The 26,009-nt window shown below is 43.4% G+C and overlaps 1 protein-coding gene and 1 long non-coding RNA gene across 2 annotated transcripts; one reads left to right on the forward strand and one right to left on the reverse strand.

Moving 5' to 3' along the window:
• Nucleotides 1-1,149: 1,149 nt before the first annotated feature.
• LOC102932038 (myelin P2 protein) lies at nt 1,150-21,995 on the forward strand. Its single transcript, XM_007052961.4, has 5 exons — nt 1,150-1,920; nt 9,470-9,569; nt 15,853-16,025; nt 20,836-20,937; nt 21,742-21,995. The coding sequence occupies exons 2-5, from the start codon at nt 9,497-9,499 to the stop codon at nt 21,790-21,792; spliced, it is 399 nt and encodes a 132-aa protein (XP_007053023.2). The 5' UTR covers nt 1,150-1,920; nt 9,470-9,496; the 3' UTR covers nt 21,793-21,995.
• Nucleotides 3,924-23,895, reverse strand: LOC122464229. The gene is made up of 3 exons (XR_006288171.1): nt 23,678-23,895; nt 8,762-8,766; nt 3,924-3,936 (listed from the first exon to the last, which is right to left on the reverse strand). It is a non-coding gene; the product is annotated as an uncharacterized LOC122464229 (long non-coding RNA).
• Between the last annotated feature and the right edge of the window lie 2,114 nt (nt 23,896-26,009).

Raw genomic sequence — 26,009 nt, forward strand, 5'->3', positions numbered from 1 at the left:
GGGGGACCCTGGGCAGCAGGCCCAGCACAGGGAGATGCCTCAGCCAAGGGGCTCTGCGGGCCAGGCTTGGATCATAACCCCGACAGGGCGGGGGCGACACTGGGAAGAAGGGTCCAACCTGAGAGCGTGTGGCCACCAGCAGAGCAAGTGTCCAACCCACAGCATCCCTGCAGCAAAGCCAGGGCCTGAGAAGAAGGCCTGGGACTTACAAGGAACAGACTGTGAACTGCCCTGACATTCCAGAGACACTGTTTGTGATGTTCCCTGCCACAGAGCGGGTTGATGTGTTTCCTTTAACCTTTCCCGTTTTTCCTTATTCTTTTTAAAATTAATTGTTGATTAAATAACTTGCATTTGCTTTAACTTGTATGTAATGGTAAGTGGGTCAGAGAAGTTCCCTGTGCAGACAGAGTACCCCAGAGTGGGGACATCCTAGCCCCTGTCCTAGTGACCACAGCAGGGTTGGGGGTCGAGACCCCCAGGAATCCTGGGCCCAGCCTTGTTGGGGTTATGAGGACTCTGCCAGACAGGAGAGTGGAAGGGGAGTCCTCAAGGGCAGGGAGGCCACTGGGTAAAGGAAGTGGGAGTGAGGACTCAGATCCTTTTGCTAGCCCACTTCACTGGGGTAGTGTAGAAGCCAGGAAAGTTCCCCACAATAGTGGGACTATTCCCCCGCTTACAAATAGAACAAATATGCAACTAAAGTTACAAAAATGAACTCACCCCAGCTCTCAGCCCACTGTGCTTTTCACTTGTCATATGTGATTTAATTCTTATATAGCTTACCCACAACGACCTATACCCTTTCCCTGTAACCTTGCTTTATGCCTCTGTTTGTGGTTTTATTTATTTTTTGTATGTTAGTTTGAACTGTAAAATGACCGTTCTTTGTCAAAGGTTAATCTTGTTTTTGCTGAAACCAAGGACAACCCTGCCTGTGGTGGAGTTCTTTTAAGCGTTGACATCAGAATGTACAGGAATGTTGTGATAAGGGCAGGGCTGGCTCTAGGTTTTTTGCCGCCCCAAGCGGAGTGCCGCCAAAACAAACAAACAAAAAAAAGGCCCGGATTGCTGCCCCTTGAAAAGAGCTGCCCCAAGCACTTGCTTGGTTTGCTGGTGCCTAGAGCCGGCCCTGGATAAGGGAGATTCACACTGAAAAATGCAGCACTACAAAAGGCATATTCCAGGTACTGTATGCAAGGGCAGCATTTGAGGTATGATTCCAGTGTTGCCAACTCTCACAATTTTATCATGCACCTCGTGATGTTTGGGATTTTTCTTGAAGCAGCAGCTCCTGGATTGTTGGGATTACAATCTTCTATTTGAGAAGAAAAGAAATGATTTTATATAATGATTTTAAGTCTCTCTCATGATTTTGTGGGGCCTGACACATGACTTTTGAATACTTGGGATTGGAAATACTATGATTCATCCCACACACCTAATGCATCCCCAGTATGCCATGTTAGGCAAAGTGGACATCTGATGGAAGCAAGTGAATATCTGATGGAAGTTCTTTCTATTTCTGAAAGTCTTGCCATGGTCTTTTCCTATCCTTTGAACTTCTAAGAATACCTCTTCCCTCAATGAACGAAGTAGAGAAGCATGAACTTTGGAAATAGGACGCCAAATTTTGGTTTCTCATTCAGAAACAGATAGTCAAGCTTAACCAGTACAGGCAATATTTTTTAAGGAGCCCCCAAAAATATTTCTTATGTGTCCAGTCCATGCAGGGAGTGGAGGTCAGGCTTCTTGAACAGCAGGGGGAGCCATTTCTACAAGTGCCAAGAGAAAGCTGTGGGCTGGTTCTGAACAGCAAGGCCCAGGGCCTAGCATAGCTGCGAGGAAGGAGATTAGCCCACAGGCTGCAAGAGCCATCAGCCCTGAGGCAGAGAAATCAGGGAGGTAGTCCAGTTAAAGGTGAGTGATGCAATTTTCTAGTATCTGTGTTCAACTACATCATTCATATTCATGAATGGATTGAATTGTTAATCTCAAGGTTTGCAAGACTGTTGTTAGACTGAGTTGGGCAGAGGGTGACTGTTATTTAGTGAAACTTTTAAGGCTACCAAGAAGTTGGAATAACCTAGGGTAATGTTCAGCAGACCAGAGGTACAGATACATTTGCCATTTCAAACTGCAGAGGCTCAGACTTTAGCGCTGGATGACCAGGTTCAGTCACCAGAGATAACTAAGATGATGGTCATCACACTTAAACAATAGCCATTTTTATACAGTGGGAACTCTCAACATTTTCTTCGAACAGGCAGCTCAGTATTGCCGCCCCCAAGCATGCAAAAATCATGAGTCAGACCCCTAAGACAGACTTAAAAATGAAGAGAGTTTCAAAAGTAATAGATTTGGGATTCTTTTATTTCCCTGCTGGGTTTTGAGCCTTGAGGGTGCCCATTTTCCAGCTTTTCTGTCTAACCATTAGGGCTAGAAACTTTGTTTTAATATGAAAGCTGAGAGTCTCATGGAATCATAGAAATGTAGGGCTGGAAGGTTCACATGAGCTGGGGCTTTCAAAAGAACACCAGCTGTTGTGAGATTTGCAATAAAATAATGAGTCATCAACACTACAAATACTAGCCGTGATAGAGATATTCCTTAAACATATAATGGGGAACTGGAATTGATAGAATAAATAGAAACTGTCAAAATGGAAGACACTTTTAAAAGATACCGATGATAAAGACCAAATCTGTTATATTTGTAGTGGTGTCATGAACCGGTTTTGCATTGTGGAATAATTTGCTGTACGAAAAATAAACAGAATTAAATTTCAGTTTATATAGCATAAGAAAATTGCACATACTGTTATATCTGTAAACTGGCCAAGGAAGTTACAATGCTAGCAGATTTGCCTTACTTTTGCTGTTAGCATGGTGGATTATCATCTGTTATTATGAATAATACTTGGTAAGATATTCCTGTCTTTTCTTTTTCCCCATCAATTATTTACTGAAGAGGCTGGCAGAACATGTTAACTAGATGCAGTTGCCCAAACGTAGAGAGACACCCAGCAATAGTTTAATTTTGCCAACAACTCCTAGAGGTGCTGTGGCACACACCTTGGGTTAAAATGTTAGCAAGCCTATAAAATGCATCCACTAAATTTGCAATTGTATCAATTCTTTGTGTCATAGGCACCAACTTTCCAAAGTCCCCAGGGGGTGCTCTACCTCCAGCTCTATCCCAGGCCCTGCCCCACTCCACCCGTTCCCCCAAGGCCCCAACCCCGCCCCACCTCTTCCTGTCCCCACTCTACCTCTTCCCACCCAGTTCTGGCCCCTCCTGCTCCTCCCTCTTCCCTTCGCCTCCTGCATGCCACAAAACAGCTGTTCGCAGTGGGCGAGAGGCTCAGGGAGGGAGGGGAAGGTGCTGATCCATGGAGGCTGCTGATGGGTGCTCAGCACCTACACTCCTGGAGTCAGTGTGCGTGAGAGAGACAGAGAGCGCACACGCAATTCTGTTCTTTGTGCAAAAATGTCATGGCGGCAGTTACTGGTTTTGCCTGCACAAATGTGAATTTTCCCATGCACCGCGATGAACACACAAATGTTGCAGTTACATTTGTACAGGCATACTGGAAATACATTCGGCTAAAGTCTTGGTGGTACAATTTGGGTTGCTAAAGTAATTTAGAGACGCTAGTTAGCATGCGACCAGTTAGCTTTTACGTAACCAATTACAGGTTCCTTTCAGTTCTTCTTGCCACTTCTGTTAGTTGTGCTGCCTGCTACAGACACAGTCTCATTGTACTACTCACAGCCATGAATCAGAAGTAATCTAAAGTAATGAATGATATTTTACTGTGACAATAATCCCAAATACATCACTGATTAGTTTCTTGGATCCCGATAGAAAAACAGGTAATTTTTTTCAAAGTAAACTTGAAATCTACCTAGATTTCAATTGGTTATACACTTCTTTCTTACTTCCTATTCTGAACTGTTGTGTTGTGCAGAGGTGGCTGCATTCCTATGGTGGGAAAGGTGATTCTTGTTTGCAAAGTGCTTTAGGATTGTTTGGAACAAAAAAGCACAAAATGCATGTAAGATTATAATATTAACAACAACATTGGTTAGATTCTTCACACTGGGAAGACTGGAAACCATATTTAAAAGGACACAATTTTCAGGGCAGTTTATAATTTCATTATAAAGTTAAATAAAATTATGGAAAAGGCTACTGTACGAGCACTTTGGAAACACAAACCAGAGTGGACATTTTTATTCATCTGCTGAGTGCTCCCAACTCTCATTAATATCAATGTGAATTAAGAAAACTCAGTATTTACCGACTGGGATTCCTCACCTTGCAAAATCAGGCCCATGAGTGTAGCTGTATTTATAAGTAAACATATATTTAATTGATAAACTTTATACATTGATGACACTTTGCCATGTTGTACTTTCACATGATGGCCCAAACAGTTATGGACCTGTCAGTGTTTGTGTAACCAGATTTTATATATGCCTCTATGTGTACACACAGTAAGCATCTGTTTGTATGTGTGCAAATTCTTCCTGAGAGCCATAGCAAGTATGAAATCACATATACATATGCGCTTCACTACACTTGCAAGCATACACCTATGCATGCATCAGGCAATGATATATTTGTGATTGTAGCAACATGCATGGAATTTCGAGGGCAAAGCACAGATTGTAGGAGGGAAGAATTTGGAGGAGGCACTAGTAAGTCAATCTGTGTGCATGTGGCTGGAACGCTAGCTGCAGTTACAGCACCTCGGTAAATAGTTCTCTTAATAAAGAATAAGTTTAGTTTAAGAAACATTGAGTCCTCTCATATGATTACCTAGCATGCAGTACATGAAACATGGGCACATTCATTTTCCACACACAATTTACTAGGTTTTTTTTCTATAACCTTACACATAGTGCTTTTATGACCAAGAAAAGATCAAGGAACCTGCACAAGAACAAATGTAGGCTGGCTGAGCTTCATAATTAGAAGAAAGTAAGTTCCTATGGAAAACTGAATAGTTCCTTTGTCACGATGGCGATAATTTGAAATTATTTTTGAGCCCCATTTTGAAAAACAACATGATGGACGCCACCCTAGATATCATCAGAACTCCATTGGTTTAGTTCTCGCAGTAGAAGTGTTTGAACCTAGGGTTAAACATTGCATAGTACCAGCCAACTATCAAAGACGAGACTAAGGGTGGGATTTTCAGAAGCACCCAAAGGCACCCACTTGTGGCTTTTTTTCCCCCTCAACTCCGGGAGAAAATTCCAGAGCTGAAGCCCCACCATGAATAATGCCATAACTCCAGGCTCCCAGATGTGAATCATTTAATAGGAGCATCCCATCTGATATCAGCTTCCATGATGGTGCACAAAGACAGCAGCTGTCTCAATGATACATAAGAAAGAGGTGGTTTTGTAACATGCCCAGCTATTTGTATATTGGAAGATACCTTAATTGTCAGGAGGTAAGAACTGTGGCTTTCTTTTCAGAGCTATAACACAACAAAAGATAGAGCAGAAATCTGTGTATGAGAGTTGCCTCATTGGAGCTCACAACATGCATCCTCTGTCCTTAGAGAGACAAGATGGGTGAGGCAGTATCTTTTATTGGACCAACAACATTTGCTGGTGAAAGAGACAAGCTTTCATGCTTACACAGAGCTCTTCTTCAGGTCTGGGAAAGGTACTCTTTCTACTATCCTGGGGCTTTCACAACTACATCAACACTGCAAACAATCTTTATCCTTGACATAGTCATTCTTGATCTAAAGTATAGACTAAGGCTACACATTTGTTATGATCATGACTTCTGTGCCAGAAAAAAAATGTTTTCATAATAAATTATCTTTTGCTGCCCCGGTCAGCCTGCAACTGAGCAAGATCTCTCCATGAATGTGTACAATGTCCTGTGCAGAATGGGAAAGTCACCTGGAATTTATTTTTTTCCCCAAGATAAAGGATATTTTGCACAAAATAATGTGATCCTGTGACTTTCTGTATTTCTTTTTATACATTTGTGACTCCCAATTTTTTCATAATTTCAGATGCCCTAATAATGATTAGCAATACGCACCCCCACCACCTTTTTGACCGATTTCAGGCTCTACTAAATGGATTTTGAAAACATTGTATTTACTATTAATCCCAGCCCTAACTGTTTCTCACTTTTAAATTCTCCATTGACCATGAATAAGATCTTAAACCTGCAAGCCCTTTCCCCCTAATGGTACTCACTTCCATAGTGGATTTTCCCAATGTCTCAGACTGTCATTTTTAATCTTTAATAACTATTAGATGACACATATTTTAAATATGCACATGGTGACTTGCTCACCCATATACCCTCTTGATCAGATTTATTTTAAAAGATCTTTGGTTTCAAAGCAGTCTTGAATAACTTCACCAGGTCTCACAAACTCCCTAAAACGAAATCTGTTATGTGTATCTTATTGGTGAGAGAGGGAAGCCCTAGATAAAATATTTGCAGATTTTAAAATGTGGACTATTTTTTATCCTCTAATCCTGGTCAGCAGAAGTAAATCTGAGCCTTAGTGACTTATATCTGTGAGATATCTTCATTTTCTCCAGTCCCAGTTGGTTCATACAATCATTATTTTAATCCTGCTCTACCCGGTACCATTTTCTTTACTAAGTAATTGTTTAGTAAAAGGATTTAGTGAAAAGAAGATTAGAAAAATTTAAAGGCACTGCAGACTGTGCCACAATAAATTATACATTTTAGCCTGCATAACTGGCTAATAATATCACCAGTGAGATATAGAGCATATGGGTTAAGCTTCAACGCACCCTAGATTCCCATGTCACCTCACACAGAGTCAGGGGGTGACAGGCCTGCAGTATGAAGTGTTAAACTGTTCAGTTTGTTATAACAGTTCTTATTACACTCCAGAGATCCTACAAAAGCCACACACACAGGCATGAGAAGTATGTCGGTGTACTGACTTTGCAGAGTAATTGCTGAACAGGACCACCCACCCTACAGGTCCCCAGTTACAAAATTAAACACAAACTCCTAGACCTTAGAGCTGACAGATCAAATTTATCCTTGCTGTAACTCCAGTGAACTCAAGGTGTTACACCAGGGTTGTCCTGATGCGTTCTGTGTGTTAGAGTGAAACTTCAAGGTAATTCCCAAGAAAATAGCACTGTAACAACAGCCTCAGGGATTATAAACAATCTTGCAGATTCAACATAGAGTATAGGGAATGATTGAGTTTCAAAGATAATAGAGAGCAAGGATGAATAAACAGCCTGATAGAAATTAAAAAAATAACTCTCTGGATGTCTTTAGCATTCTACCCCTAGTCTGGAATGACCCCTTGAAAACATGGTTGTCTTTGTCAAACTTTAGAATGCAGCCACTCTGGCCCAGTGGTGCACTGTTAGCACTGTGGCTGTCCCTGCTTTCCACACTGGTATTGGTTAGATGTGTGGTACATTGGAGGTTGAGAGGTAGAGTTTCAGGTACTCCGGTATTATCTATTGTATCAGTGGCCCTAGAGAGAGAAAACGGATTGAAAAGTCGTATGTCATGTGATGATGGTACAGAATCAGAGTCACCTTTTCCTATCAGTGAGCAATAATTTAGGCTAAAGAAAACAATACAAAGGGTACCGCAGGTAACTGTATCTGGCAAATTTGCTTTCCCTTCAGTCTGTTTGCATGAATCTCATTCACAAACCTGCTTCACTTGCCTTCTCAGCAGCCAGGCAAAAGGGTGAAGTTAAGAAGCATTGTGACTTAGAGTTCAGTGATTGGTTGGAGAACACCAACTGCTTGCCAATCCCATTGTACCCTGCCCTGACTAAAGGCTCTTTGACAGTTGTCAGTGCCAACTGCCAGCTGCAAATGGATGCAAGCCAGCACGCTCTCACCTACTGGTCAGTGGAGTAGTAGGTAGGTTCCCTGTGTCTTGCCCCTTGGATGCCTGCAGGGAAAGAGAAGCAGGCTCAGAACCCTAAATCAAAACACATTAGCAAAAGGTAGGTCCTGCTGTGTTATTTATTTTAAGCTTATTTTAAATACTTCAACCCTTAGCAGCAGCATCTCCAGGAACAGTGCAAAGCTGCTTCTCAGACTGGCGTCTACTGGAATAAAAGGCCTATGGCATGGCTGACTTGAATTCTTGGGGCCCAGGCTTCAGGGCTAAAAATTGCTGTGGACCCAATGTGAGGGTCCCAAAGCTCAGGCTCCAGCCCAAGCCCAAATGTCTAGACAGTTTTACAGTCCCACAGCCCAAGCCCCACGAGCCTGAGTCAACTGACCCAGGCCAGCTGCGGGTGTCTAATTGCTATCTAGACATACCCTCAGACTCCTCATTCATTGTCGCCCAGGGTGGGTCCATATCCTTCCCCTCTCATGCTCTGCCAGTGACCCACAGCACTGTGACCTCCTTCCTCTTCCCCATCTACAGCATATCCATAAATTACCTCATCTGTTTTTGGGACTTCAGGCCCAGATCGTCAAAGGAATTCAGGATCAACATCAATGGAAGTTAGGTATCTAAATACCTTTGAGGAGCTGGGCCTCAGCTACCATCTCTACCACTCTCCTTCCTCTCCTCAGAGCTTTCATCCTCTGTTCACTCTCTCATCTGCCACTGTCTTTCAGACATTTCTTCCTGAATGTCATCAGCATGAAGTCAGTATCTCAAAAACATAACTTCTCCTCTCTCCCACCTCTCATTTCTACCCCTGCCCCTCTCTTCTGCACCTCACCTCAAACTTTAAGACCCGATATACCACAGCTGAACTCAAATACATGGCATACCAACCTCGCCTCCACCACCCCTTCGCTAAGTCCCTCTTACATTTCCCCACTCTCCAAGGCCCTTTCCCCAAGGTCTCTCTTAATACCCTCAATCCCTGGGCCACCCAGGTCACTGATCCAGCCACTGTAAATTAGAACAGTCCAGAGTCTGCTCTAAATTACGTTCAGCTCTATGACCAGAGAAGGTGGAACACTTACTTCCTCTGAGAATCCAGCCCAATATAGCCAACCCCCCAAAAGTAATACACAATTAACTAAGACAAATGTGTGTTTCATTGTGAGATTTTATGCCCTTTGGGGCGAAGTGGGGAAGCAGAACCATTCTTGCTGCAGAATCTTTGCTCCCTTTTGTTTTCGCAGCTGTGTTTCATTAGTGCTCAGCCAGGCTGCTTTTCCCTATTGGATTTGAAAAGTTCATTATATGGTGATGATTGTCTTTGCATGGAAATGCTGGGATAAATGTGAATGGTTACTAATGTGGGTTTCTGAAGACACTGTTCCAACCTGGATAGCACATATTCAGAGCATATTAAAAACAAGATATTACTCCCTGTGCATTACACACCACATGCTTAGGGGCTAATCCAAAGCCCACTAAAGCTATTGGAAAGTCTCCTATTGACTTCACTGGGCTTTGGATCAGGCCATTAAAGCAGTTGGGTTTTTTCCCCCCCTTTCAGAGTGAGCGCTCCACTAAATCGGACAAAATGGTTGATCATCTCCTGGGAACCTGGAAATCAACCTCATGTGAAAACTTTGATGCATACATGAAAGAATTAGGTGAGAAATATTACAGGGTTTTAATGCTTTTTCTTTTAAGTGTCCTTTCTGCCTTTAATGGTCACTGTTTTTAGGTAGAAATAATCCGGGGATCTCTTGCTTTCCAGTCACTTGCAAACAAAGGGGTGACCACTATGAGATGGTAGAATAGGCTATGGGACATGGTGGAACTCCTTTTTCCTTAAGACATTCACTGCTATAGTAGACTTGAAATGACACTGCAAGTACTGATCCTCCATTGCCTGGGAATTGCCCAGATAATCTGCTACACCTGAAAAAACCTATGATATTTATAAAGTAACTTAATTAGTAAATCATTTGTAAATATTCTAGCCAGAGGTGTTTGTGTTAAAGATGATTACCGCTCCCTGATTCCTTTCTTGAGATAACGTAAAAAGATGTGGGTTTTTTGCATTGATTTTGTTTTAATGACTAAATTTTGCTTTTATCCTGGAAAATTGAGTTCAGGATACTGAGCAATGGAACCAAGTGCTATACTTGTAAAATGTGGACACATGATGGTACCATCAAAACCTCAAATCCTGTTAAAATACTAAGACTTCCTTCAACTAAGCCAAGAGTTGGAAGAATCCACCACAAATAAGAGGAAAAGTGATGGTTCACATTGTTCAGTTGCCAAATAGAGCCAATCAATTAGAATTAGCATCATTTTCGCAGTGGCCTAATATTGGGTTCTCCTTAATAGTACTACCAAACATTTCTCATACCTCAAATATGACAGTACCATGACAGTGACATCACTGAGTCCCTAGTACCAATTGACAATTGCTGGCTTGTTTCTATAGTCTGCCTCTAAGGCAGCTGACACCATTCTGAGACACAGCTGTTTGCTCTACATAAAACTTTATTAAAGGACTTGCAATTATAAGCCGAGCCCTCCCCCAAAATGTAGTGATTTAGGCACAATGTGACCCAGATTTGAACAAATCTATAAACTCCACCTCTGATTACCCTTTACGTTTTTTCTAGGGAGGTCTCAAAATCTCACCAGATCTCCCCTAATAAATTATTTCAGCTTGTTTTGGTGCTGCAATCTTTCTCAAATACAGGCTTTTTGAGGCATAAACTCTGAAGGGATCAGTTTGTCTCTGTCCTTTGTGGGAACAAAGAGCTTAACTAATAATTATTCCCCCAAAACACAAAGCCTCGTTTGTGTTCGGCTTTCCATTCATTGGTCAGTCACTGGCAGTGCTTTATCCAGCATAGGTAAGACTGCAAGCAATGAATAAATAAGCCCTTACCAAGATCAGGTCACACAAAGCAGACTGTGTAAGCCATACTTTTAATGTTGCCTCATAAAGTGCATTCTGAAATGCAAGGTACCCATGTCTATTTAAAACTTTTTCTGGGCACCTTGTAGTAAGCTTTATGAGGGAGTGTAGCAGATTACAGAACTCACTGGCACTGCACCTCCTGCTGGTCATCTGGGAATTAGCTCTTTTCCAGCCTCAGAGCACCCTCTGCTGGCCAGTGGCTCACCTGCCTCAGTCTCATGTCCCTCCCAGACCCCACTGCCCTTTTACCTCAGGGTTCTGCCCCATGCTCTGGGTCTCCCCTCCCTGGAGAACCCCCAACCCTCTAACCCCACCTTGCCTCAGTGGCCACTGCTAGTCATAGAATCATAGAATATCAGGGTTGGAAGGGTCTTCAGGAGGTCATCTAGTCCAACCCCCTGCTCAAAGCAGGACCAATCCCCAACTAAATCATCCCAGCCAGGGTTTTGTCAAGCCTGACCTTAAAAATATCTATGGAAGGAGATTCCATCACCTCCCTAGGTAATGCATTCCAGTGTTTCACCACCCTCCTAGTGAAAAAGTTTTTCCTAATATCCAACCTAAACCTCCCCCACTGCAACTTGAGACCATTACTCCTTGTTCTGTCATCAGCTACCACTGAGAACAGTCTAGATCCATCCTCTTTGGAACTCCCTTTCAGGTAGTTGAAAGCAACTATCAAATCCCCCCTCGTTCTTCTCTTCCGCAGACTAAACAATCCCAGTTCCCTCAGCCTCTCCTCATAAGTCATGTGTTCCAGTCCCCTAATCATTTTTGTTGCCCTCCGCTGGACTCTTTCCAATTTTTCCACATCCTTCTTGTAGTGTGGGGCCCAAAACTGGGCACAGTATTCCAGATGAGGCCTCACCAATGTTGAATAGAGGGGAACAATCACGTCCCTCGATCTGCTGGCAATGCCCCTACCTATACATCCCAAAATGCCATTGGCCTTCTTGGCAACAAGGGCACACTGTTGACTCATATCCAGCTTCTCGTCCACTGTAACCCCTAGGTCCTTTTCTGCAGAACTGCTGCCGAGCCATTTGGTCCCTAGTCTGTAGCAGTGCATGGGATTCTTCTGTCCTAAGTGCACGACTCTGCACTTGTCCTTGTTGAACCTCATCAGATTTCTTTTGGCCCAATCCTCTAATTTGTCTAGGGCCCTCTGTATCCTATCCCTACCCTCCAGCATATATACCACTCCTCCCAGTTTAGTATCATCTGCAAATTTGCTGAGGGTGCAATCCACACCATCCTCCAGATCATTTATGAAGATATTGAACAAAACCGGCCCCAGGACCGACCCTTGGGGCACTCCACTTGATACCGGCTGCCAACTAGACATGGAGCCATTGATCACTACCCATTGAGCCCGACAATCTAGCCAACTTTCTATCCACCTTATAGTTCATTCATCCAGCCCATACTTCTTTAACTTACTGGCAAGAATACTGTGGGAGACAGTGTCAAAAGCTCTGCGAAAGTCAAGGAACAACACCGCTTTTCCCTCATACACAGAGCCAGTTATCTCGTCATAGAAGGCAATTAGATTAGTCAGGCATGACTTGCCCTTGGTGAATCCATGCTGACTGTTCCTGATCACTTTCCTCTCCTCTAAGTGCTTCAGAATTGATTCCTTGAGGACCTGCTCAGTGATTTTTCCAGGGACTGAGGTGAGGCTGACTGGCCTGTAGTTCCCAGGATCCTCCTTCTTCCCTTTTTTAAAGATGGGCACTACATTAGCCTTTTTCCAGTCGTCCGGGACTTCCTCGGATCGCAATGAGTTTTCAAAGATAATGGCCAATGGCTCTGCAATCTCATCCGCCAACTCCTTTAGCACTCTCGGATGCAGAGCATCAGGCCCCATGGACTTGTGCTCGTCCAGCTTTTCTAAATAGTCCCCAACCACTTCTTTCTCCACAGAGGGCTGGTCACCTCCTCCCCATGCTGTGCTGCCCAGTGCAGTAGTCTGGGAGTTGACCTTGTTCGTGAAGACAGAGGCAAAAAAAGCATTGAGTACATTAGCTTTTTCCACATCCTCTGTCACTAGTTTGCCTCCCTCATTCAGTAAGGGGCCCACACTTTCCTTGACTTTCTTCTTGTTGCTAACATACCTGAAGAAACCCTTCTTGTTACTCTTAACATCTCTTGCTAGCTGCAACTCCAGGTGTGATTTGGCCTTCCTGATTTCACTCCTGCATCCCCAAGCAATATTTTTATACTCTTCCCTGGTCATTTGTCCAGTCTTCCACTTCTTGTAAGCTTCTTTTTTGTGTTCAAGATCAGCAAGGATTTCACTGTTAAGCCAAGCTGGTCACCTGCCATATATACTATTCTTTCTACACATCGGGATGGTTTGTCCCTTTAACCTCAATAAGGATTCTTTAAAATACAGCCAGCTCTCCTGGACTCCTTTCCCCCTCATGTTATTTTCCCAGGGGATCCTGCCCATCAGTTCCCTGAGGGAATCAAAGGTTCCCCACCCCTCTCCAATTGATCATCTCGCCCCCTTTCCCTGGGGCAGACTGCAGTCTATAATGGCCACTCATCATTGGCAAGGGATTAGGACTGGCTGCCTCTGCCTATTCCCAGGCTGTATCTCTGCAGCCCTAGTACCTCTGTAGGCCTTCACCAAGGCCTGCAGCCTGGGGTTTTACCAGGCTGGAGCTTGCTTTGCTTTGCTTTGCTTTGCTTTGCTTTGCTTTGCTCTTCTCTTCTCTTCTCTTCTCTTCTCTTCTCTTCTCTTCTCTTCTCTTCTCTTCTCTTCTCCAGCTAGCCCCTCCCACTCCAGGGCTAGAGTGAGACTCCTCAACTCCTGGCTCACAGCCCCTTTATAGGGCCAGCTGTGGCCTGATTGGGCTGGCCACACCTGTGATCAGCTATTCCCTTAACTGTTTTCACTCCTTTTCCCAGCTGCAGCCCTCTCCACGACTGCTTTTAACCCCTGTTCTGCACCCCACTACAGGGCAGGTATTAAAAGTAGGGTGTGGGGAATGAGGAAGATGTCTGTATTATTTCATATGAATATATATGCCTCCATTTACCTGCTGGATATTATTCTGGCTGACTACACAGCGTTAAATCACAGATCCATAGAATCATAGATTCTAAGGCCAGAAGGGACCATTGTGATTATCTAGTCTGAGCTCCTATGTAACACAGGCCATAGAACATCCTCAAAATAATTCCTAGGGCAAATCTTTTAGAAGAACATCCAATATGGATTTAAAAATTGTCAGCAATGGAGAATCCACCTTGGTAAATTTCTCCAATGGTTAATTACTTTCACTGTTAAAAATTTACACCTTATTTCCAGTCTGAATTTGTCTAGCTTCAACTTGGAGCCATTGGACTAGGCTATACCTTTCTCTGCTAAATCAAATAGCCCATTATCAAATATTTATTCCCCATGTGGGTACTGGTAGACTGTAATCAAGTCACCCCTTAACCTTCTGTTTGTTAAGCTACATAGTTGGAGCTCCTTGAGTCTATCACTCGAAGGCAGGCTTTCTAATCCTTTAATCCAAGGGTGGGGAACCTATGGCCCGCGGGCCGTATCCGGCCCATTGCTTCAATTCTACTGGCCCGTGGCAAGTCTCCACATTGCAGGCCAGAAGCCCCGAGCCTTGGCGCCCCACTCCCCCGTGGGGCTGGAGCCACAAGCGCCGGCTCACTCTGCTGTGGGGGAAAGATAGGGTCAGCTCCAGCTCCCGGAAATGACCGGCATGTACCTGTGGCCCCTAGGAGCAGCGGTGATCAGGGAAGCTCTGTGCGCTTCCACCAGTGCCAGTTCCGCAGCTCCCATCGGCGAGGAACCGCGGCCAATGGGAGCTGTGGGCGTGGGCAGCGCACACTGCACAGAGGCCCCTGGCCCCTGCGCGTAGGAGCCAGACATGGCGGCTGCTTCCAGGAGCAGTGCGGAGCCAGGGCAGGCAGCAAGCCTGACTTAGCCCTGCTGCACTGCCGACCGGGAGCTGCCTGAGATAAGCACAGCCCAGCCTGAGCCCACCCCTAACCCCCTGCCCCAGGGCAGAACCCCCTCCCGCACTCCAAACCCCTTGGCCCCAGCCTGGAGTCGCCTCCTGCACCCCAAACCCCTCATTTCTGGCCTCACCCCGGAGCTTAGGGGAAGCCCCGAGCCCCCACCCCCCACAGGGCTGTGTGTGGCCCACGACTGATTTTTTCTGTGGGTGAGTGGCCACTAATAGAAAAAAAGTTCCCCACCCCTGTCCAGTTGATCAATATCCTTCTTGAACTGTGGACACCAGAACTAAAAACAGTATCCCAGCAGCAGGTGCACCAGTGCCAAATTCAGAAGCAAAATAATTTCTCTGTTCCTACTTGAGGTGCCCTTGTTTATGTATCCAAAGATTGCATTAGCCCTTTTGATCACATCGTCACACTGGGAGCTTCTGATCAGCTCATTATACACCATGACCCACAAATCTTTTTCAGAGTCACTGCTTCCCAGCCTTGAGTCCTCTATCATGTAAGTATGGCTTACCTTCTTTGCTCCTAGATGTATAACTTTACATTCAGCCATATTAAAACACATATATACAAAGAGAGATCCAAATCGCTCTGTATCAGTGACCTGTCCTCTTCATTGCTTACCACTCCCCCAATTTTTGTGTCATTTGCAAACTTCATAAGTGAGAATTTTATGTTTTTTTCTGAGGTCACTAATAAACAAGCCCACCAACGGGAGTGGAGGCAAAGGGGGCAATTGCCCAGGGGCCTGGGCGATTTAAAAGGGTAGCCCCCGGCCCTTTTAAATCGCCCAGGCGGGCCACAGGGCTCCTAGGTGCGTGTGACTGCTCCGGGCCCCGCGCTTTGTGGGGCCCCATAGGCCGGCACAATTGGCCAGTGCGGTCGGTCCTGGAAGTGACGGGTCGGTCCCAGAAGTGATGGATTCCTGAGACACTGAAATCCATAATGTTTTTTTTTTCCTGGTAGCATTTAAGAGATCTGAATTATCTTGCTTACAGGAGTGGGCTTAGCCACCAGGAAACTGGGCAAGCTGGCCAAACCCAGCATGACCATCAGTGCTCACGGTGATATGGTAACCATCAAAACCAAGAGTGCCTTTAAAAATAACGAGATCTCTTTCAAGCTTGGTGAGGAGTTTGATGAAACCACACCAGATGACCGGAAAACCAAGGTGAGGATTAAAGCTGTCCTTCTCGGTGCTCCCAATCTGCTGCAAAAGGCACAGACAGTTCTTTTCCACATGATAATAACACATCTGCTAATTATCAGAGTGGATAATTACATAAACACACCTGGAAAGCTCAGTGCAACTTAAGTAGAGCTTTTATATCCCCCTAAAAAAGGAGAAGAGCCAGATTCCATGAAGTACATTAGGAATTTTTTCCTTAGATTTATAGAGTTTAAGAACAGAAGGGATCATTAGATCATATATTCTAACCCAGTTACCTCTGTAACTTTGTACCCAGCTCAATAACTTATAGGTTAAAGAGCATCTAGAAGAAAGAATTCAATGTCGATAAATGCAAAGTAATGCACATTGGAAAATATAATCCCAACTATACATATAAAATGAAGGGGTCTAAATTAGCTGTTACCACTCAAGAGCAAGATCTTGAAGTGATTGTGGAGAGTTGTTCTCTGAAAATACCCAGTCAATGTGAAGCAGCAGTCAAAAAAGTGAACAGAATGTTGGAAATCATTAAGAAAGGGATAGATAATAAGGCAGAAAATATCATATTGCTGCTATATAAATCCATGGTTTGCCCACATCTTGAATACTGCGTGCAGATGTGGTCACCCCATCTCAAAAACGATATATTGGAATTGCAAAAGGTTCAGAAAAGGGCAACAAAAATGATTAGGGGTATGGAATGGCTTCCGTATGAGGAGAGATTAATAAGACTGGGAGTTTTCAGCTTGTTAAAGAGACGACTAAGGGAGGATATGATAGAGGTCTATAAAATCATGACTGGTGTGGAGAAAGTAAATAAGGAAGTGTTATTTACTCCTTCTCATAATACAAGAACTAGGGATCACCAAATGAAATTAATAGGCAGCAGGTTTAAAACAAACAAAAGGAAGTATTTTTTCACACAACGCACAGTCAGCCTGTGGAAGTCCTTGCCAGAAGATGTTGTGAAGGCCAAGACTATAACAGGGTTCAAAAAAGAACTAGATAAATTCATGGATAGGTCCATCAATGGCTATTAGCAAGGTGGGCAGGGATGGTCCCTAGCCTCTGTTTGCCAGAAGTTGGGTATGGGCAACGGGATGGATCACTTGATGATTACCTGTTCTGTTCATTCCCTCTGTGGCACCTGGCATTGGCCACTGTCAGAAGACGGGATAATAGGATAGATGGACCTTTGGTCTGACCCAGTGTGGCCGTTCTTATGTAAGGCATCCAATCTGAATTTGAAGACATCAGTAGATGGAAAATTCATCATTCCCCTTGACAGTCTGTTCCAATGCTTAATCACCCTCACTGTTAATATGTGCCTAATTTTTAATTTGAATTTGTCTGGCTTCAGTTTCTATTCATTTGTTCTTGTTATGCCTTCCTCTGCTAGCTTAAAGAGCTATTTACTATTCGGTGCTTTCTCCCTGTGAATGTGCTTATACATTGTAATCAAGTCACCACTGGTCTTTTTTATTTATTATTTATTTTATTTTATTTTAATAAACGAAACAGATTGAGTTCTTTAAGTGTCTCAACGAAAGGCATTTTCTCCATCCTTCAAATAATTTCTGTGGCTCATTTCTGCACCCTCTTCAATTTTTCAACACATTTTAAAACTGTGAACTCCAGAACTATACCCAGTATTCCAGTATTGGTCTGACCAATGCTGTATACAGAGGTAAAATCACCTTCCTACTCATACTCACTAATTCTCTGTTTATACACCTAAGGATTGCTGTCACAGTCCTAGTCAATCCCCCTTCTGGACACTCACCAGGCTGCTGCGTTTGGGTCTCAACATGGTGGTGCCTTTTGCTTTAAGCGTCATCTGGCTCTGGGTTTTTAGGCACATTCTCAGGATACAGATCCTCTGTATAACACCTTTCTTGAGATCCCATGATCCAGCTGCCTAGGTCCTGAAATTAGTACTGGCTCCCTCCATCTTCCCATTAATTTAAGCACACCCTTTCTAAGGGCTCCTACCTTTACAGTCTCCAGGGACACATGATACGTGAAGCACACATCACAAAGACTTAGCTAAAGGTTCCTAAACCAATCATTCTCTACTTTAAACAGCACAAAAATTACACAGCTCTAGACAATACAATAAAATATCTGTATGTCATTCTTGCCTCAATTTCCTCACTACTCTGGAGTATTCTTCAGGATTTGGGACAGTGTCCTTTCAGGATTCCAAGTGCCACCTCCTGGACCTCTCTCCTCCATCCAGCTTCCTTTGACCTTGGCTGGTCCTGCAGTAAAAAAATAAATAAATCCCCTCTCCTTCCTAAAGCCTGCTCCTTTGCTTTTTAAACCCCTGCTCTGCCAGCTCTTCCCATTTGTTCTCCTGTTTGGGGATTTTCCACTCTCCACTTTCCCTTCCCTGCAGATAAACTTGGTTAAACTAGTTTTCTTCCAGCTCAGGCATCCTCCATAGCATACCCATTGCCCTGTCAGAGCACAGTCATCACGGTTAACAACTTCTTTTAATAGAATCATAGGACTGGAAGGGACCTCACGAGGTCATCTAGTCCAGTCCCCTGCACTCAAGGCAGGACTATATTATTTAAACCATTCCTGACAGGTGTTTGTCTAACCTGCTCTTAAAAATCTCCAATGATGGAGATTCCACAACCTCCCTTGGCAATTTATTCCAGTGCTCAACCACCCTCAGTTAGGAAGTTTTTGCTAATGTCCAACCTAAACCTCCCTTGCTGCAATTTAAGCCCATTGCTTCTTGTCCTATCCTCAGAGGTTAAGAAGAACAATTTTTCTCCCTCCTCCTTGTAAAAAACCTTCATTGTACTTGAAAACTGTTATCATGTCCCTTCTCAGTCTTTTCTTCTCCGGACTAAACAAACCCAATTTTTTCAGTCTTCCCTCATAGGTCACGTTTTCTAGACCTTTAATCATTTTTGTTGCTCTTCTCTGGACTTTCTCCAATTTGTCCACATCTTTCCTGAAATGTGGCACCCAGTACTGGACACAATACTCCAGTTGAGGCCTAATTAGTGCGGAGTAGAGCGGAAGAATTACTTTTCATATATTACTTACAACACTCTTGCTAATACATCCCAGAATGATGTTCGCTTTTTTTGCAACAGTGTCACACTATTGACTCATATTTAGTTTATGGTCCACTATGACCCCCAGATCCCTTTCCACAGTACTCCTTCCTACGCAGTCATTTCCCATTCTGTATGTGTGCAACTGAAAGTTCCATCCTAAATGGAGTACTTTGCATTTGTCCTTATTGAATTTCATCCTATTTACTTCAGACTATTTCTCCATTTCTCCAGATCATTTTGAATTTTAATCGTATCCTCCAAAGCACTTGCAACCCCTCCCAGCTTGGTATTGTCCGCAAACTTTATAAGTGTACTCTCTATACCATTATCTAAATCATTGAAGAAGATATTGAACAGAACCGGACCCAGACCTGCTCCCTGCAGGACCTCACTCGTTATGCCCTTCCATCATGACTGTGAACCACTGGTAACTACTCTCTGGGAACAGTTTTCCAACCAGTTTTGCACGCACCTTATAATAGCTCCATCTAGGTTGCATTTCCGTAGTTTGTTTATGAGAAGGTCATGTGAGACAGTATCAAAAGCTTTCCTAAAGTCAAGATATACCACATCTTCCCCCCATCCACCAGGCTTGTTACCTTGCCAAAGAAAGCTATCAGGTTGGTTTGACACAATTTGTTCTTGACGAATCCATGCTGACTGTTACTTATCACCTTATTACTGTCTAGATGTTTGCAAATTGATTGCTTAATTATTTGCTCCATTATCTTTTGTTTTATCTTTTTGTTTGTTCTGTAGCTTATTCCAGAAGGGGAGGGGAGCGATTGATGTGACAGGGACCTTCCCAGCCCCTGGCTGACTCACTACACATTGAGGCATTCAGTCACATGCAGTAATTTCACAAAATTAACCAGAATTCATAAACTGTACTTAGACAAATTTTCACAATCACATTAGCTCTTTTTGCCATAGCATCGCACTGGGAGCTAATGCTGAGTTGCTTGTCCACTATGACCCCTAAAATCCTTTTCAGAGTCACTGCTTTCCAGGATACAGTCCCCTGTTCTGTAGTTAAGGCCTACATTTCTTCTTCTAGGTATATCATTTTGTATTTGGATGTAATAAAATGCATTTTGTTTTAATGGGCCCAGTTGACCAACCAATCCAGATTGCTCTGCCCTCATTAATTACCACCCCTGCAATCTGTTTCATCCACAAATGTTATCAGTAGTGATTTTATATGTATTGCCAAAACATGAATAAAAATGTTGAATAGCATTGGGGCTAGTACCTATCATTGCCCATCTATTTCACATGAAAGATCCCCAGATACCTGCTGCTCATCACATTGGGTATGGGCCATAGGGGATGGATCACTTGATGATTATCTAGTCTGTTCATTCCCTTGGAAGCACCTGGCACTGGCCACTATTGGAAGACAGGATACTCGGCTAGATGGACTTTGGTCTGACCCAGTGTGGCCATTTTTATGTTCAGTGTAAAACCCCAAGATAGAAAGTGGGACTTTCTGAGTGTTGAGTGAATAACTACTTTAACCAGCATGACCATCAGCTCTTCTGGGCAGGGGCTATCTTTTAATATATGTTTGTACAGTAACTAGCATAACTGAGTCCCCCTGCACACTGGGGTACTATATGTGCCTCTGCTCTAATTAAATTAAATAATAATTTATGTGTGCCTCTGCTCTAATTAGATTAAATAATAATAATCTGGGCAGGATACTCATGTTTTGCTTCTTTCTGTTTCTTCAGAGCATTGTAACCTTAGACAATGGGTCATTAAATCAGGTCCAGAACTGGGATGGCAAAGAGACCACAATAAAGAGACAAGTGGTAGATGGGAAAATGGTGGTGGTGAGTGAATTCATTCTAATTATCTGATCACTGATTAACGCAAAGCTGTAGAGATCATCTAAACAGTTATAGTTTAATTTTACATTCAATTTTTCTCCTTAAATAAATGTGGCTTATGTTAGAAGTGTGATTGGTTGCATAGGGCAGGAAGAGAACATTAGAAAATAGGCTGACTTAAGTTAATATTGTGGAATATGGGACAAGAGGAAAGATGGCCTGGTGGTTAGCATGGAACTCAGAAGCCGTGTGTTCAAGTCCCTACTCCACCACACATTTCCTTTATAACTTTGGGCAAGTTACTTAGACCCAGATCCTCAAAGGTATTTGGATACCTAACTTCTGTTGATTTCAATGAGATTTAGACACCTACATACTTTTAAGGATGCAGGCCTTAGACTCTCTGTGCGTCAGTTCCCCCATTTGTAAAATGGGGATAAAAGTACTTCCATATCTTAAAGGGGTGTTGTGAAGATAAATTCATTTAAGATTATGAGGTGTTCAGATACTGTGGTTGTGGGGGCCATATAAGTAAGACAGAAATGAAGACGCTCAAAAGATGGCTGAATTCATACAAATATTAGTCTTTAACATATATTTTGATTTTTTTTGTAAGTTGGAAGGAAATGTGAAAAGGGGAAATACTAATACCAATAACCTTATAATATAATGTACATTTTTCTTTGCACAAACAAAATGGGTGAGATGATTTTTCTTCTCCCTCGTTGCATTTAAAGTGGGATTGTCTTTACTGTTTTGCTGTGAGAAAGTACAACTGTTTTGGTGAACTCCTCTTTTGTCTTCTAGGAATGCACCATGAATGATATCACCTGCACTAGGATCTATGAGAAAGCCTGAAGAAACTCTGTCAGTACCCTGCTTGACTAAAAATTGGAGTACTATAAACTTAACTGTTGTAGGTACTTAATAAAAAGCTTACAAATGAAGTTAAATACTTATTGCCTTTATAGCGGTGTCTATAGGCTATTGAGTGGTTGGATTTTCTTTAAAAAGGTTGATAGTTCCTGATGCTAAATTTGCCTCACTAAAAGAATCTGCCCCATGACACCATTGATCCTAACAGCATTATGCACTTGCCACCAGCCACTTTTTTTAAAAATTCCATTTTGAAAAGAATTGTTTATGAGCCCTGAAAAAGTTTTCTAATTACTGGGCAATGCACACTCATTTCAGTGTTTATAGAAGATTCACAGTACCTCAGACCAGGGGTCTCAAACTCAAATCACCAGGAGGGCCACATGAGAACTTGTACCTTGGCCCGAGGGCCACATCAACCCCCTCTCCCACTCTCCCTTCCCCTTCCCCCAGGGCCAAACGGGGCCCTCAGCACCACGGGGTTGGCAAATCCACAGGCCGGCTCCAAAGTCCTGAGGGGCCGGATCCAGCCCGGGGCCATAGTTTGCCCACCCCTGGCCTGGAGGTAGGCTGGGGACACGGCGCACTGGGGAGGGGACAGGGACGGGGCCGCAGGGAGCTTGGCAGGCCGCAGGGAAGAACCCTGTAGGCCGCATGTTTGAGACCCCTGCCTTAGACACTGCCATTACAGCTGGACCCACTGAGGGAACTACATAAGAACAACCATACTGGGTCAGACCAGTGGTCCATCTAGCCCAATAGCCTGTCTCCCAACAGAGGTCGGGGCCAGATGCTTCAGGTGAAATGAACAGAACAGGGCAATTTATTGAGTGATCCATCCCCCTGTCATCCAGTCCCAGTTTCTGGCAGTCGGAGGTTTAGGGACACCCCGAGTATGTAGTTACATCCCTGACCATCTTAGCTAATAGATGAACTTATCTAATTCTTTTGTGAACCCAGTTATACTTTTAGCCTTCATAACATCCACTGGCAGCGAGTTCCACATGTTGACTGTACATTGTGTGAAGAAGTACTTCCTTATGTTTATTTTAAATCTCCTACCTATTAATTTCAATGGGTGATCTCTGGTTCTTATGTTATGTGAAGGGGTATGTAACATTTCCTTATTCACTTTCTCCACACCATTCCTGGATTTTATAGACCTCTGTCAGAACCCCCTCTTAGTCATCTCTTTTCTAAGCTGAACCATCACACTCTTTCTGATGTCTCCTCCTATGGAAGCTGTTCCATACCCCTAATATTCTTTTTTGCCTTTCTCTGCACTTTGTCTTTTTTGAGATGGGCCAACCAGAACTGCACACAGTATTCAAGATGTGGGCGTACCATGGATTTATGTATTGGCATTGTGATAGTCAGTCTTATCTCCACCTCTTCTATTATGTTTTTTGACTACTGCTGCACATTGAGCATATGTTTTTAAAGAACTATTCACAATGACTGCAAGATCTCTTTCTTGAGTAGTAACAGCTAATTTAGACCTCATTTTATATGTCTAGTAAGGATTATGTTTTCTAACATGCATTAATTTGCATTTATCAACACTGAATTTCATCAGCCATTTTGTTGCCCTGTCACCCAGTTTTGTGAGATCCCTTTGTAACTCTTTGCAGACAGCTTTGGACTTAACTGTCTTGAATAATTTTGTATTGTGTTCATCTGTGGCTCTGATAATTCTATTTTTTGCTATAGTTTCAAGCAATTTGCCTACTACTAGAGTTAGGCTTACTGGCCTGTAATTGTCAGGATCACCTCTGGAGCCTTTTTTTTTAAAAAAAAACAAAAACACGAACACACACACACACAAAAACAACAACAACAAAAAAAAAAAAAACCAAAAACAAAAAACACAAGACTCCTTCCTAGTCTGGGCCCAATCCTTTCCCCTGGTACAGTCCTTGTTAGTTCCAGCAGACATCTCAGGTGGTAAGCAAGGGTTTTCTCATGGCTGGGACCCTTTTGTCCTGTTCCATCCCTTTTTATAGCTTTGGCACAAGGCGGGAATTTGTCGTCTCTCTGGGTCCCCACCCCACCTTCTAAATGGAAAAATACCAGATTTAAGATGGATTCCAGTATCATGGTGACATGGTCACATGTCCTGTGAGACCCCAGCCCCCATTCTTCCTGGGCTGGCCCACATGTACACAGGAAGGTTTGCAAGTAAACAGAGCCATTTACAGTTCATTGATTCTGAAGCACCCTTAATCGCTTCCACTTAATATGTTTACATCAGTAATACAAGTTTATATCTTATTCTCCTAACTCTAGACATAAACTAATACATGCAAACAAATAGGATGAACGCACTCAGTAGATTATAAGCTTTGTAATGATACCTTACAAGAGACTTTTTGCATAAAGCATATTCCAGTTACATCATATTCACACTCATAAGCATATTTCCATAAAGCCTATGGAGTAAAATGTCACAAGATAGTAAAATATTCGTACCTGACCACCTTCAGTGCTCCACTCCAGATTTTGTCCAAGTTTACTCTCATAGCCTTACATTCTCCCGAATTCACCCAAAAGGCAGTGGGGCTTTTCTGTAATGGTTTGCTCCCTTAGCCTTGCACCCTCCCGGGCTACCCAGAAGGCAGTCGGTTTGATGAGCCGCAGACAGGAACATCTACTCTCATTACAGTCGCAGGTATAGCCTGACCTGAGTAGGATTACCATATTTCAGGTTCCCAAAAAGAGACACTGCTGGAGAAGGGGTGTGTATACACACACACACTGGGAGGGGTATTCGGGGAGTTCTGTGGAGGTGCTGGTGGGGTGCGTATGTATTAGGAGGGGTACCTACAGCCTCACTCTCAAGGTGGGGGGCAGTGTCACTCCCTGTGACAGCAGCAAGGTGGCTGGTGCAGGTTCCAGACACAGCACCAGCCATCAGTCAGTGCCTTCCTGCAGGCCCCATCCCCAGAGCTGGGAGCTGGGTTGGCAAGGTCCGGCAGCTGGAGGGAAGGGACCAATTGGGGCACAGAGACAGCTCTTTACAAGCTGCAACATCTGCTCACAAAAATCCCAGCCATTGCCTCTTATTTGCAAAATCCATCCAGACAGAGGATCAAAAAAAATGAGGTCATGTCTCAGGAAACCTGGACATACGGTCACCCTATATTTGGCGTGAATGCCATCTGGTCCTGGTGACTTATTGATTAATGTATCAATTGTTCCAAAATCTCCTCTGTCAACATCTCAATCTGGGACAATTCCTCAGATTTGTCACCTAAAAAGAATGGTTCAAGTGTGGAAATCTCCCTCACATCCTCTGCAGGGAAGGCTGATGCAAAGAATTCATTTAGCTTCCCCACAACAGACTTGTCTTCCTTGAGTGCTCCTTTTGCACTTTGATCATCCATTAGCCCCACTGATTACTTGGCAGGCTTCCTGCTTCTGATATACTTAAATTTTCTTTTTGCAGGTAGTGTTTGTGTCTTACTAGTTGCTCTTCAGATTCTTTTTGGGCCTGCCTATTTATCCTTGACTTGCCCGAATTTATGTTCCTTTCTATTTTCCTCAGCAGGATTTGACTTCCAATTTTAAGATTGGATTTTGTCTTTTACTCTACTAAGGAGAGATTTTCAGTGGCGGGTAGCCTTATAGCAACACACAGCCATTGGTTTGTAATGTTCTACAGTTCAATTAGTAAGAATTTTAATAGGTTACTAAAGACCTTTATGAATTCTTCATGGGAATTGGTTTTTCCATTACCACCCCCACACTAACCCCACCAATCCCAATTAGACAGAATGTATTATAGCCCACAGCAGATGAAAGATTTGTTTAGAGCAGCATTTTTCAGAGTGGGAAAGGTGGACAGTTGTGATACAATGACAAATTTCCAAAAACCAGCAGCTTCATGTTCCTGAGATCTTAGAAGCTCTGTTTGCTCTTTTTGTGATTATACTTTGCCCTTTCCCTCCTGACTACACTGCTACAGGATTACACAGTTTAAGCAGAGCAGAGGAACCAGGTGCTGTGACCCCTTCGCTCCCTACCATTGAATGCAAACGGTCTCCTTACCATCTTTATTCTTTGGTTTAAAGAAAGTTCCATTTCATCCATGCCTTAGGGATCAGAGATAAGCCTTACATCAAGTGTAGGAGGTGGATGCTGGGGGGGGAGGGGAAAGAGGATTGAAGAGATGATTCAAGCTTGCTTTGACTAAGGACCTA

Source organism: Chelonia mydas, chromosome 2 (genome assembly GCF_015237465.2).
Source record: "Chelonia mydas isolate rCheMyd1 chromosome 2, rCheMyd1.pri.v2, whole genome shotgun sequence".
NCBI lineage: Eukaryota > Metazoa > Chordata > Testudines > Cheloniidae > Chelonia > Chelonia mydas.

Excerpts from the sequence above, each read along its gene's own strand:
- LOC102932038 (XM_007052961.4), top strand. The coding sequence starts at position 9,497 with ATGGTTGATCATCTCCTGGGAACCTGGAAATCAACCTCATGTGAAAAC. Across the intron at positions 9,570-15,852 it reads TGCATACATGAAAGAATTAG|GAGTGGGCTTAGCCACCAGG; the intron begins GTGAGAAATATT and ends TCTTGCTTACAG. Across the intron at positions 16,026-20,835 it reads CAGATGACCGGAAAACCAAG|AGCATTGTAACCTTAGACAA; the intron begins GTGAGGATTAAA and ends CTGTTTCTTCAG.